The sequence below is a fragment of the Podarcis raffonei genome, chromosome 17 (genome assembly GCF_027172205.1).
Source record: "Podarcis raffonei isolate rPodRaf1 chromosome 17, rPodRaf1.pri, whole genome shotgun sequence".
Classification (NCBI taxonomy): domain Eukaryota; kingdom Metazoa; phylum Chordata; class Lepidosauria; order Squamata; family Lacertidae; genus Podarcis; species Podarcis raffonei.
The window spans coordinates 21455494-21470175 of NC_070618.1; the positions used below are offsets into that span (position 1 = coordinate 21455494).

General features: G+C 40.1%; 1 protein-coding gene across 3 annotated transcripts in view; it reads right to left on the reverse strand.

The window, feature by feature from the left end:
- Positions 1-14682, reverse strand: part of KDM4C (lysine demethylase 4C) — a 190452-nt gene that overhangs the window by 168985 nt on the left and 6785 nt on the right. For all 3 annotated transcript variants that reach the window (XM_053372018.1, XM_053372017.1, XM_053372016.1), the window contains exons 2-5: positions 13706-13776; positions 12067-12228; positions 2290-2465; positions 823-937 (exon numbers count right to left, since the gene is read on the reverse strand). In XM_053372018.1, coding sequence (XP_053227993.1) covers positions 823-937; positions 2290-2465; positions 12067-12210 — 435 coding nt within the window. In that variant the 5' untranslated portion in view covers positions 12211-12228; positions 13706-13776. The remainder of the gene's footprint in view (positions 1-822; positions 938-2289; positions 2466-12066; positions 12229-13705; positions 13777-14682) is intronic.

Here is a 14682-nt window from a genome sequence, read left to right on the forward strand (position 1 = left end):
GAGAGCTTGGTACTCAAACAACTTGTAACCCAAACGCTGCAAACCTGGAAGTAAGTGTTCTGATCTGCGAACTTTTTTCAGAAGCCAAACGTGCTCCGTTTTGAGTGTTACGCTTCCGATTTGAGTGCCACACTTCCATTTTGACTGTTACGCTGAGGTCTGTCTGTTCTTGCTATTTATTTTTTGTTTTTGTGGCTTTCTTTTTTTGTTTTTGTGACTGTGTGGAACCCAGTTCAGCTACTGATCAATTGGTTGTGTGACTGCAGTACGTTGTTTATTGCTTTCATTTTATGGATCAATGGTCTCGTTAGATAGCAAAATTCATGTTAAATTGCTGTTTTAGGGGTTGTTCTTAAAAGTCTGGAACGGGTTAATCCGTTTTGCATTACTTTCCATGGGAAAGCATGCCTTGGTTTTGGAACCGACTTCCGGAACAAATTAGGTTTGAGAACCAAGGTACAACTGTAAACTACTATTAGGACAATTCTATGTATGCCTACTCATACATAGAAAAAAGCTCTAATTTATTTTTACTCATTAAATTTGCACACTGCCCGTCATCTCAAGATCTCAGGGCAGTTTCACAACATAAAAATATTATGTTCAGTGGGCCATACTCTCATGTGGTGTGTAGACTGCAGCCTTTGCATGTCACGCCCACCTTCATCAAACATTCATAAGAATGGGGAAACTGCAAACTCATCATACAATGAGCACATGCACTGAAATAAATGGAAATCAGATAATAGTCAAACTATGGGCTTTTTTTTTTAACGATGCAACTTCAGCTAATTTATAAGGATGACTGAACAGAGAGCTTACCTCACTATATATGCTTCCGTTAATATCAGCTCCATAGATCGGTGCCACAAAAGTTAGATTTTTCCAGTATTTGCGCTCCAAGTCTTCATAGTCTAAATGTCTTGGGGTACAATATCTGAAAAGGGAGGAGAAGAAAGAAATTAGTTACAAAAGGTCAGCAGTTATAAATTCGTTGTGTGTCTTGTAAGACTTATGTGATTATTATTATCGGGGTGACATGTTATCACACCTGAAGTGAACAAGGAACTTTAGATATTATTTATGGGGAGGGGAGTCTTCCTGCAAAGTTTATCTGCTGTACTGAAAGTCCCAAGAATCTGGCTCTATTACCAACTAATATCAACAACTGGCTGATCTCTCCAAGCCAACGAATTGTGCTAGGTGACTTGGTGTTTTCCTTCTCCTATCCCTCAACCACACTATGCCAATGCAGACAGATAATTTTGAAGCACCTCTAGCTAAAGTACATGAATATAAACCAGAGTGCAAAAAAATAGCATAGAAACGGTTTGCATGCATTCATCTATTTGTCTCATTCCAGTTACACTGCGTTGTACCATAGGCCTTTTGAGCAAATTCATTTTCCCAAGCCTATCTCAAATGCATATGCCATTTCCTATAATCTATGCAGTCTCGTTTAATACCATAGTTCTTCTCTGACTGTTTTTAGTGGGCTTATCTTATTTATCGCAAATGTAGAAAACCAAATACAAGAGTTAGATACGAGATACTATATATGAACCATAACCAAATATTGGAATTTTTGGAATAAAAGTAATTCTTGCAACACTCTTAAAAGTAATATTAAGAAAATTCATATTTCACTTGACTTAACTACAGCTGCTAGCTTTGCTTTGCTGAAAGGTCTTTTGTCTGGCAACTCAACAGTGCTCCAGCAAATGCAGTAGGAGGTTAGATTTTGGGGAAACACCAGGCACTGCAAGTAGGAGGAGAGGAAGTCCAATTGTGCAAGCAGGCTGACAACATTCATTGCTTCTAAATTGAAATCAAAATACTGCTATCAGCTTATTTTCTAATAGTTTTAGGCAGCCTCCTACCAAAGAACCAATAATATAAAAGCTATATCAATATAGTTTCTAAAGTGAAACATTCCCTATCTCCAAAAGCTGTGTGACCTTGAGAATAGAAACTGTCTGCAGAACAGCCTGTGTGGAGGGTTTGCAGAAAATGTGGAAGTGTAAAAATGTGAGGAATGTGTTTTTATTAGCCCTTAGAAGCCATGTATTAAGGAATTTTATTGAATTCTATTGGGGGGAAATGCATACATGAGCCTAAGTATGCATTTGTATGCATTCTTAAACTATAGCTTTTATTTAGAAACCATAAACTGCAATCTATAGATTATCCTACAGTATACATGACTTAATTACTCTAAAGTAAAACTGTAACTTAAGCGTTCAGCGACATAATCTCCACCTTGTGGTGGCACTGAATGACTATACCTACTTGTCACTGTTGGCAAGTTGCCGAAACTCCTTCACAGTCATTGGCTTTTTCTGAATGTTGTACTGAGTGAAGAGCCCTGATTGCCCAGTAACCATCTGTTGAATTGGAGCTGGTATAATCAGAGAATCAATGTCATCATAGCATTTTCTTGGCTTCCACTCCTTGGGGGGAATCACCTAGAAATTTAGGGGAACAGCATATTAACAGCAGCCAGTGTAACTTAAAAGGTTTAAAAGAATGAAAACAAAGAGTTACATTTAATGAAATTCTATATAAGGAAAGCCAGCAGTATTATCTGGAAAACTCAACATTCACGTAAAGCCAGTAGATTTGGTGGCCTAATGGCAGATATCCGTTGCCAGAATGCTGCTTACCAGTGGAATTTTCTATTTGTTTTCTTTGAACAGCAGCCTCCTGCTCTATAGTATCAGTGCCAAAGCTTCTTGCTATATCTCAAGGGGGAGTCAAAAGCTTTGCTAAATGTGCATTATTTGATCCATAATAAGGGCAGATAATCTCTGCCAAATATTGCTGGACTATAACTTCCGTGATCCCTGACTATTGGCCATGGATTGATGGGAGTTGGGAGTCCAACAAGATATGGAGGGACACAGGTTAGATCATAGAATCATAGAATCATAGAATCATAGAATCATAGAGTTGGAAGAGACCACAAGGGCCATCGAGTCCAACCCCCTGCCAAGCAGGAAACACCATCAGAGCACTCCTGACATATGGTTGTCAAGCCTCTGCTTAAAGACCTCCAAAGAAGGAGACTCCACCACACTCCTTGGCAGCAAATTCCACTGTCGAACAGCTCTTACTGTCAGGAAGTTCTTCCTAATGTTTAGGTGGAATCTTCTTTCTTGTAGTTTGGATCCATTGCTCCGTGTCCGCTTCTCTGGAGCAGCAGAAAACAACCTTTCTCCCTCCTCTATGTGACATCCTTTTATATATTTGAACATGGCTATCATATCACCCCTTAACCTCCTCTTCTCCAGGCTAAACATGCCCAGCTCCCTTAGCCGTTCCTCATAAGGCATCGTTTCCAGGCCTTTGACCATTTTGGTTGCCCTCCTCTGGACACGTTCCAGTTTGTCAATGTCCTTCTTGAACTGTGGTGCCCAGAACTGGACACAGTACTCCAGGTGAGGTCTGACCAGAGCAGAATACAGTGGCACTATTACTTCCCTTGATCTAGATGCGATACTCCTATTGATGCAGCCCAGAATTGCATTGGCTTTTTTAGCTGCCACGTCACACTGTTGGCTCATGTCAAGTTTGTGGTCAACCAAGACTCCTAGATCCTTTTCACATGTAGTGCTCTCAAGCCAGGTGTCACCCATCTTGTATTTGTGCCTCTCATTTTTTTTGCCCAAGTGCAATACTTTACATTTCTCCCTGTTAAAATTCATCTTGTTTGTTTTGGCCCAGTTCTCTAATCTGTCAAGGTCGTTTTGAAGTGTGTTCCTGTCCTCTGGGGTGTTAGCCACCCCTCCCAGTTTGGTGTCATCTGCAAATTTGATCAGGATGCCCTTGAGTCCATCATCCAAGTCGTTGATAAAGATGTTGAATAAGACCGGGCCCAAGACAGAACCCTGTGGCACCCCACTAGTCACTCTTCTCCAGGATGAAGAGGAACCATTGATGAGCACCCTTTGGGTTCGGTCAGTCAGCCAGTTACAAATCCACTGAGTGGTAGCATAGTCAAGACCGCATTTTACCAGCTTCTTTACAAGAATATCATGGGGCACCTTGTCAAATGCCTTGCTGAAATCAAGGTAGGCTACATCCACTGCGTTCCCTTCATCTACCAGGCTTGTAATTCTGTCAAAAAACGAGATCAGGTTAGTCTGACATGACTTATTTTTCAGAAATCCATGCTGACTATTGGTGATCACAGCATTCCTTTCCAGGTGCTCACAGACTGTTTGCTTAATGATCTGCTCCAGAATCTTCCCTGGTATTGATGTCAGACTGACTGGGCGGTAATTATTTGGGTCCTCTCTTTTCCCCTTTTTGAAAATAGGGACAACATTTGCCCTCCTCCAGTCTGCCGGGACTTCGCCTGTTCTCCAGGAATTCTCAAAGATGACTGCCAGTGGTTCTGAAATCACATCTGCCAGTTCTTTCAATACTCTTGGATGCAGTTCATCTGGCCCTGGAGACTTGAATACATCTAGACTAGCCAAGTATTCTTGTACTATCTCCTTAGTTATTCTGGGCTGTGTTTCCTCTGCTGAATCATTTGCTCCAAATTCTTCAGGTCGGGCATTGTTTTCTTTATCGGAGAAGACTGAGGCAAAGAAGGCATTGAGGAGTTCAGCCCTTTCTGTGTCCCCTGTTTGCATTTCACCATCTTCTCCTCTGAGTGACCCCACTGTTTCTTTGTTCTTCCTTTTGCTACGAACATACCCATAAAAGCCTTTTTTGTTGCTTTTAACCTCTCTAGCAAGCCTGAGTTCATTCTGTGCTTTAGCTTTTCTGACTTTGTGTCTACACGTGCTGGCTATTTGTTTGAATTCCTCTTTGGTGGTTTCCCCCCTTTTCCATTTTTTGTACACATCCTTTTTTAATCTTAACTCAGTTAAAAGTTCTTTAGATAGCCACCCTGGCTTCTTTAGGCACCTTCCATGTTTCCGTCTCATTGGTATTGCCTGAAGTTGTGCTTTTACTATCTCCCTCTTAACAAACTCCCAGCCATCATGAACTCCCTTTCCTTTTAGTATTACTGTCCATGGGATCTCACCCAGCACTTCCCTAAGTTTTATGAAGTCGGCTTTCTTAAAGTCGAGAAATTGAGTCCTAGTATGCTTGGCTGCTCCTTTCCGCTGTATAGTAAACTTCAGAAGAGCATGATCACTCGCGCCTAATGATCCTTCCACTTCTACCCCACTAACCAGGTCATCAACATTGGTTAGGACCAGATCTAAAATGGCTGTTCCTCTTGTAGCTTCTCCCACTTTCTGGACAATGAAGTTGTCTGCAAGGCCAGTGAGGAATCTGTTTGACCTTATGCTCTTGGCTGAGTTTGACATCCAACAAATATCCGGGTAATTGAAGTCCCCCATTACTACTATCTCCCTTCCTTTTGCATGCTTGGCCATCTGTTCCAGGAAGGCATCATCTATGTCCTCCGTTTGGCTTGGGGATCTATAGTAAACTCCCACAATGAGGTCACTGTTATTCTTCTCTCCCTTAATTTTGACCCAAATGCTCTCACTTTGGCTTTGAGATACCCCTGGCGTGCAGCCATACTGCCCAATGTTTTAACAGAGAGAATATTTGATCCTGGATGTTAATTTCTGAAAAATGTGTTACATTGTGTTAAATATTACCTTATGCATGATAGAAAAAGAAGGTGAAAATAACAGTGGCGTAATAGCCACAGGCTAATATTTGTGTTAACTCCAAATTATGAATAAAGGCCAACCTATGCTAACTCTGAAGGGTTGGGGGAGCACTGTGGGTTAAACCACAGAGCCTAGGACTTGCCAATCAGAAGGTCGGCGGTTCAAATCCCCGCGACGGGGTGAGCTCCTGTTGCTCAGTCCCTGCTCCTGCCAACCTAGCAGTTCGAAAGCACGTCAAAGTGCAAGTAGATAAATAGGTACCGCTCCAGCGGGAAGGTAAACGGCATTTCCGTTTGCTGCTCTGTTTTCCCAGAAGCGGCTTAGTCATGCTGGCCACATGACCCGGAAGCTGTACGCCGGTTCCCTCGGCCAATAAAGCGAGATGAGCGCAGCACCCCAGAGTCGGTCATGACTGGACCTAATGGTCAGGGGTCCCTTTACCTTTATGCTAACTGTTTTATAAAAGAACTGTCAGGCATTCTATGTTGCATTTTGTTTGCGGCAGTGAATATTAAATTAATTGGCTGAGATGCCATAATGGCACAAAACATTCACAAGTGTTCCAAGTACTCTGGGGACAAAAGCACTTGGAACACTTGCAGATCAATTTCTGTAAAGGAAGGAAAAGTTGTCAGTTCGCAAGGAATTAAAAACCTCACATGGGGCTCTGGGGACAAGAATAGCTTTTCTGACAGCCAGAGGATTGGAAAGCGATCCTAGGACAAATTAAAGGGCAGGAATTCAGGGACGAGGTAAAGGAGGTGTGAGAATATTTTTAGGTAAAGAACTGCATTACTTAACCGAAAAGCCTTCAGGGACTACTTTCTAGTAGTGGACAGGTCCAGACCCACACACAATCACAATTCATGTGAATTGTATTGTGTTTTACAAGAGTTTTGAATTATCTTCCATGTATCAGCTAATTGTCATTTGGACTAGAAGCTGTTGGCCTCAGTGCTTCTCTTCACCAAAATGAGTGATTTACCAGAACAATTTATGGCTTAATTCTTTAGTAATATGTTGCCTTTTACTTTTTTCTGGTTTAATTTATCTGCCTTGCTTTTATACATGGCTGTAGCGAGCACAGGGATTTGTATTTTAATTGTAACTTGCTCAGGAATATTTTAAAGAAATAAACTGTGTGTTTTATACATGTGACTTAACTTTGCAAATTACAATGGCTCTCAACTAGTGGAACTTTAATTTCTTCTTGCGACACAACTGTAGTCTGAATTGTGTAAGGATTGTGTTTGTTGGCCTAGGTTCACGGACAGATACACTGCTTGATAGAAGGATACTTGTAAGCATGTGGACAAATTGTATACTTTAACAGCGTTTTTCCCCCTGCTAGCCCAACCCTCCACGTGCACAGGCCTGCACTCTTGGAAGTTTGTACCCTGTGCCAAGTGAGTCCTGACTCTTGACATGCTGAAGACCACTGGTCTACAAAATTTAGATAAGGTTTTCCATATTATGGGGCTCTGGACCAAGACCAAAGTAGTCTACACCACGGAACTAAGCTTGAATACACTTGATCAGTGCCTTGAGGGATGCTGGCATATGGTCACAAGTTTTTCTTTTGTTGACAAAAAGCCTGAATTTCTTCAGGGGTGGACTTTGGTAATATGGTGCTCTGAGCAAAGGCAAAATTTGGTGCCCCTGCCCAAGTATTTCTTATTTTCACAATAATTCCTTTAGGTACAGTTTACCCATATTTTTACCTGTACATTATCTGTACAAATAAAGGTATGGTGATGATGATGCACCCCATTGGCTCAGCACCCGGGGCAGGGACTGCTCGCACCACCCTAAATCCATCATTGATTTGTTTTCCAGATAAACATTAATACACTGAAGGTCTTTTTTAAGTGCTTTCGGACTGAATTGTCTTTACATTAAACTGCACAAGTCTAAAATACATGACAAAATTAATTTCAGCAAAAGATGCTGCCCCTTAAAAGAAATTGTGAAAATGTAGGCAAGTAAAATCCTGAAATTAGTACATGTCTCTTCATTTATGTACATCAGGTAAAAACATATGACAGAAGCTTTAGCCAGTAAGATGCTCTGCACAAGTATTTATTCCACAAATTTTCAGAAAATGTATGCACACTTGAAAAGGAACTAAATATTGCTTAGGGAGGTAGAGAAACTGTGCATTTAAGATGTATGCATAAAAATCAAATATGTGCATAGCAATTCTCATTTTCATGACTATTAAGCATGCACTTGTGATTTGGGCTACACGGTGTGAATATTCGAAGAACATTTGCATGCTTTTCTTTAACTCAAGGTCAATGATGATTTTTTTAAGGCCACAAAGCTCAAACTATTTTAATTCTCACAGTATCTTCTCTTGGAGCCAACATGAATAAATTTCTGAGAATTTATATTTAACAACATACCACTGTACTCTACTACCTATGAAAACATATTGAGTCAGTTTCCACCCCAAAGAATTTCAGCATTATATGTCATACGTTATATGGTAAAAAAAAACTGGTTCTGAATGGAAAAACAACACAGAGATAACTAATCCAAGGTCACCAAGCAGATGGCTTCAACAAAAAAAGCACCAGAAGCCCAGGGAGCAGCAGTTGAGCAAGCCCGAAGACATGGAGATGGAAGCATCCCCACTTCCACACTCTCCAGCTCCTCAGCCCACCCCTACCTTTCATCTTCCATTCTCACCAGCTGATACCCTGTGCTTCATGCCTTCCATGGGTAGCGGCCTGGATGCAAAGAACAAGGTGCAGCTTCAAGTCAACAGCTGTGAGCCACCAGGATCCTGCTGAGGCTCTCTCAGGATCTTTATCATGGCATCTCCCTACCACTTGGTGGATTCAGCTAGCTGCCCCATTCCCTCCCTCTACCGGCAACCTCATCTTCTGCTACCATATAGGCCAAGGTTCAGCTGAAGAAGCTGGAGATGCAGCTGGCAGATGAACCATCGTGCAATGAGAGCATCCTGAGCATGGAGGCACTGCTGGACCTCCTTGTCAGGAGTATGTGCAGGAGCCAGGCCCTGTGACCTGGGGCTTTCCTAAGTTTGTTCTCAAGAGGGAAGGCGTGGCCACACAGGTGAGGCCGATTGGTAACTCACAGCACCTGATGACAAGAGCCGGGAAGGGATATAAGATCAGCATTTCCCTTTGGCTCTTTGCCACAGCAACATGCTTCTTGCCTTGCTACGTTTGGCTTCTTGACTCCTTGCTTCCTGACCCTCGACTCCTGGTTTCCTGACCCTCGGACCCTTGGCTTCCTGGCTTCCAGACTCCCGTTCCTGCTCCCATCCCGCCATCTTGCCCCCAGTCCCGATGTCCTCCACTAGGACTTTGACCACCTGTAAACCGGACTGTGACACTCCTGGTCAACCTCTACACAGAGTGCAGCCATGACTCGCCACTCCAGAAGGACAGGGTTGAGTGGGGATGGATCTCCTGATTATTGAGAGGGATGTGTGCAAGCTCCTCATCAATGGCACCTGGGCAGGCTACCCAGAGTCAACCTTGCCATTGGCGGTAAGCCCAACAGCCCCTTCATCTCCACCATGGCCCACTTCCTGAGGATACCAGCCAGTGCAGCATCTGGCTGCCCTGGCTTAACAAGCACTATGTGTATTTTATGTATGTTTTAATGAAATGAAAAGTCACTGGGGTGTGTAGAGTGTGTGTCTGAACTTAACTGTTTAGCTTTTTTTTTAGTTGCTATTTTGTTAATGTTAGTATTTTATAGATTATGAAAGCTGTATTGTAATACATAATTTGACTTTTGTTGTAATTATTTTTAGTTGCTTTTCGGCTAAGTGTTTTCTAGATCATAACTGTTTTATTGAGGATTTGTTAATTATCTCATAAGATTTATGTTGTATTTGTGATGTTCTATTATGCTTTATTATGTTATTGTGGTGTTTATTGTTTGTAAGCTGCTATGAGACTCATTTGAATGAAAAGCGGCACAAATACAATAAATCAAATCAAAATGTTGATTGCACAACACAGGTGGCCACTTAATCTGCTTGATAAGTAGATGACCCTCTACAGGTTATCATTTAAAATTATGTTGTATGCTTGAAATTCTACTCTATACTGCTGATAGTATTTCACCGTCAACATTAAAAGAGGCCCCTAGGACAAAAAACCATGTATCCTTACTTCATCAACTTCGGATCACAAAAGTGCACCTTTATTTGTTTCAGTGTTCTTGTAGTACTTGATTAATCATTGTTCTCTTCTTTTTAACATGACTGCTGGCCTGTTGCCTACTTTTATTGTCCTATTATTGTTCAGTATTATTTACCTTATTTTACTGTTTTGCTGCATTTGTAAGTCACTTTATGAATACTTGATATCATTTAAAACCATAGTATTAACAATCATATTAAGACTCAGCCTCTAACAATGCAATCCAATGCCTCTCTTCTCAGAAGTGATTCCCGTTTAACTCAATGGCATTTTCTCCCAGGTAAATGTGTATAGGATTGCAGCCTAAAGTGTGACTTTTAAGATCCTTTCTCTGTGAATTGTGGACTAGGGTTTCCAGAAGAATACAGTCATTACTAAAAATGCATACTATATTAAAAAACTAACACCATATGCAGCCTTTTAACAAAGTCACTTCTCACTGATGAAATGCAGACCAGATAAATAGGACATTTTAAAAGAAAAAATAATTCTGGTTTTAATTTTCAAACTGCATACTATATAGCGGCTACAAATACAAATGCCAACATGTTAATAAAATGTTGTTTTGCATCATGCATTACACATCAGATAGAAAAGATTACATGGTAGCTGTGTTTACCTTAGAAATAGGCCTGGAGGAATTGAGGACAAATAAGTTCAGCACTACTGGGGGGGAAAACCCACCCATCCCTATTATTACAACATACTTTACCCTGACCAAAGATTCTAACTGTTGTATTATAATGGCAGAATCCAAACACATCCATTACTAATTCCAATACAGTGGTACCTCTGGTTACAAACTTAATTCGTTCCGGAGGTCCGTTCTTTAAGCTGAAATCATTCTTCTCCTGAGCGCTTTCACTAATGGGGCCTCCCGTTGCATGCACGCCTCCGGCACGCAATTTCCAATCGCATCCTGGGGCAAAGTTCGCAACCAGGAGCAGCTACTTCTGGGTTAGCGGAGTTTGTAACCTGAAGTGTTGATAACCAGAGGTACCACTGTATAATATTGGACAAAAGATGGATATTACCGCAATGAAGGAAATCGAGGTTATTCTTTGTTTTGGTGTCATGTTTCTTGGCTTTGGACATTTTAGTGCAACAAGAAAAGAGAGAGAGTTTGTTTGTTTATATATGTTATATCAAATAATGTATAGTCAGTCCATTGATTTCTTTTAGCTGCCACAGAAAAGCCAAGGTGAATATTACATCTGCAGTCTCTTACTATTATTATAATAAAATTAAATGCCATAATCACTGAAGACATACTACATGATTTTTAGGTTGCAACTATGAAGCAATACAATCTCAGGAGGCCAGTTTTGTTTGGTTCCTTCTCTAGCTTTAGTCAAGATCTCATTAGCAGTATTGTGTTGCACCCCTTCAGAAAACACCTGCATACTTCACGACACAGGTCTCCAGTGTGCAAAACAATAACCCAGGAGAGTTGTTCCTTTATATTTCTCTAATGTGTAACATTATATATGAAACCAAGGTATTGAACAAGGTATTAATATAAATCTACAAAGCATTTCACTTTGTAGAAAAACTCCCCTGAGAAGATGCACGTGAAACCCTCAGTATGCAGAGATCTGTCTTTTCTACAGAAGAGAATGGAGAACGCTTGCTAGCAAAGGATGTTCCATGTGTACTTCTGAGGCCCCAGAATGTAACAGGGAATGTAACAGAATGTAAATATGTAAGAACAAGTGAAAACAAATACATTTTAATTTGTTTCCTATAGAAAGAGACATACTAAAAGAAACAAAACTGAAAAAGCACTTGGCATTGGAGGAAAATTACCATCAGATAAAAATGTCTTGGGAAATTTGTAAATAAATTAAAAAACAAAAAACAATAGCTATTCATTCATTATTCTTTTACTGCAGGATATATCAGTGAGTAGCTTATAAATTGTAGTAATAGAATATGAGTACCAACTTTGTCCCCAACAAATACAGAATTTTATATACATTGTTGTGTGACCTTTTCAGGCAGTCATTGGTAAAGCCAAACCCATGCAACATTTCTCTGATATTTGGCAGTATTTCCCCCCCAGCTATATTTCATTCACATTGTGACATTTGATATATTGTTACGTCATTTACGTATTAGTATTATCTAGCTATCTGATAGATCTTTATAATGATATGTATAATCTTTATGAGAACTTTATACGGAGTGTACGTATTAAAATTGGTGGTTGGTTGCTCTACACAGCATTTTAAAGGATTTACCTTTGCCAGCCCAGCACGATGAGCACCTTTTGATTCCATGTAAGCCAAGTACTTATTAAAGTCCCTGAACTCATCCATTGTAGGCCGAAAAGTCATGATTTTACAGCTTGGGTTTGGAGGAGGGTCCAAGGATTGAGCAGCCATGGCTGCTCAGATTTACGCCTGGTAAAACACAAACACTGTTAGTCATGCAGCAGTGTATTTGAGTAAAAAAAATATTGTAATGCTTTATACATTATATCAATGCAACTGCATCCAACTGCTGATCATGTTGTGCCTCTTTTCTCCTGCATTGATTGCTTGTGCCTAATACAAATATGTGGTTATGAAGACAAGGTTAGGAACAAAAATGGACAGGAGACAATGTTGGGAACACAACACAAGTTGAAGACACATCCCAAGGAGAAATTTATAAAAGAAGTTATTCATTGTTTCAATCAAGACCCTCAAAGACTCTAGTTTTTGTTTAAAGAATGATCCACTTTGTCTTATATGTGTCTTTGCTATCGACTGATAAGTGTTAGCAAAACAGTCGGGCTGGTTTCAGTGCTTATGTCTGGCATTTATCATAACCCAGGCAGTTTCTGTGTAAAAGGTAAGGAGGTCAGGCTTAGGGGTTTTTAATTTGGTTTAGAGTCCTACAGTATTGTTAACTGCATGAAGGAAAGCTGTATGTTTTCAAGTGCCTTATCCATTATTGCTAAATGGACAAATTAAACAGAATTTAGTTCTGAAATGCATAATTCCATTCATCATCATCAGCTGCAGCCCGTTATTGTTTTTCATTGAAGAAGGAGTTTGGATTTGATATCCCGCTTTATCACTACCCGAAGGAGTCTCAAAGCGGCTAACATTCTCCTTTCCCTTCCTCCTCCACAACAAACACTCTGTGAGGTGCATGGGGCTGAGAGACTTCAAAGAAGTGTGACTAGCCCAAGGTCACCCAGCAGCTGCATGTGGAGGAGCGGAGACGCGAACCCGGTTCCCCCAGATTACGAGCCTATCGCTCTTAACCACAACACCACACACTGGCTCTTGTTGCTTTGCTTTGGCACCATGTAATGATGCATGGGGTTCAGTCATATGAAGACAATAAATATTCAAATAAATATCCTGTAATTACAAGTAGGAGACCTCCCTCCTCCTCAAAATAATAAATTATTTCCACAGATACGCATAGGCTGGCCCTGTCTTCAGTGTACAGGCATTCAGCAAACCAGGCCATTATATGGAATGCAAATTCCTCTGTCCAACTTCATGCCCAATTCAGCCCTTCACTGAATGAAGGAAGGCAAGTTCTGAAAACTGCACAAGACTCCAGTTCCCTGGCATGTTTCTGCCCATGTGCTGGGGATAGGGATTTATGTAGATCCCACCATATGTAGGCAACTTCCTCGTTTTTTACAAAAGCATTAGCAGTAATATCATTCTTTGCTCATATAGGATGACCTCCTGCTTTATGAAATACCAGTAAGTAATTTAGGATTTAGCAGAACACAAGAGACCAACAATAAATACACAGCCTTTTATGTATTTGCTGTTCAAAAGTTAAAAGGTTAGGAGAAAATACATTACTTGGCATTCTAACAAACTCCTAATAAGCGTATGAGGCTGTGAACAGATTAAACATTGTTTTTACCTGCTGATTTGACACCTGTCTTCTACATCAACCGGAACAAACAGGTCACTGTCCACTTATGTACCAGGAGACTGCAGGAGAGATAACTTGTATTAATGCAAGTGTATAAATAATAAACTTTTATATATTTGCAAACATAGCAATACATTTTTATCAATTTAATAAAATATGCAATCTAAGTTTATAACTATTTTATTCTGAAAGTTTTTAGCGAACAGAATATAACTGACAGATGAAACATGCAGCTCCAGACAAATAACTAATGAAAACTGGTGTTGAGAACTCAATAGTGTTTGTAAAAAGATCCTGTAATATGAATACAAATTAAACTTATTCCAACAGACATCATGCAGCTGAAACCTGACAGAAGTTTCTCTGTTACAATATTGGGGGGAAGCTCCTGATTAGAATAAATTTATTTTGATTTTTAATGTGCAGGTAGCAAAAGTCTTCCTTGTTCTATATTTCTCAACAGAAAACTGTGGCAAAGGGCAGAAGCTTCATCCGCCAAAGCTGCTCTGGAAGACTCTTAGAGAACTGAAATAGCACTGTTTGCAAAAACGTGTAATGTTTATGTTATCTGTATCTCTGTCTTTTGATAGTAAAGTCATTATTATTAAATCCAAAATCATCATAGGGATGGAGAGGCTTCTGCAGCCTTATTCCATACAATCCCATTGTTGCATCAGCAAAATTAAGTTCCTAAAGAAGGAAGAAGTACATTTGAACTTCTGTTCTTATAACCAAGCATCTGCTCATGAATTTAATGTATTTTTTCCTTGCCAGAGCATGGTCATTTCAAGCCTTCCTTTTATGTTCTTGTTAACATACCAAAATACACAGATACAGGATGGATTTGATTTAAATCAAATAGATTTAAACCATTATTTAAATCGTGGTTTAAATCACTAGTCAGTAACTTGATAAATTTTTTTTTTTTTTTACATAAAGACTCATTCTTGATGCTATGATCTTAA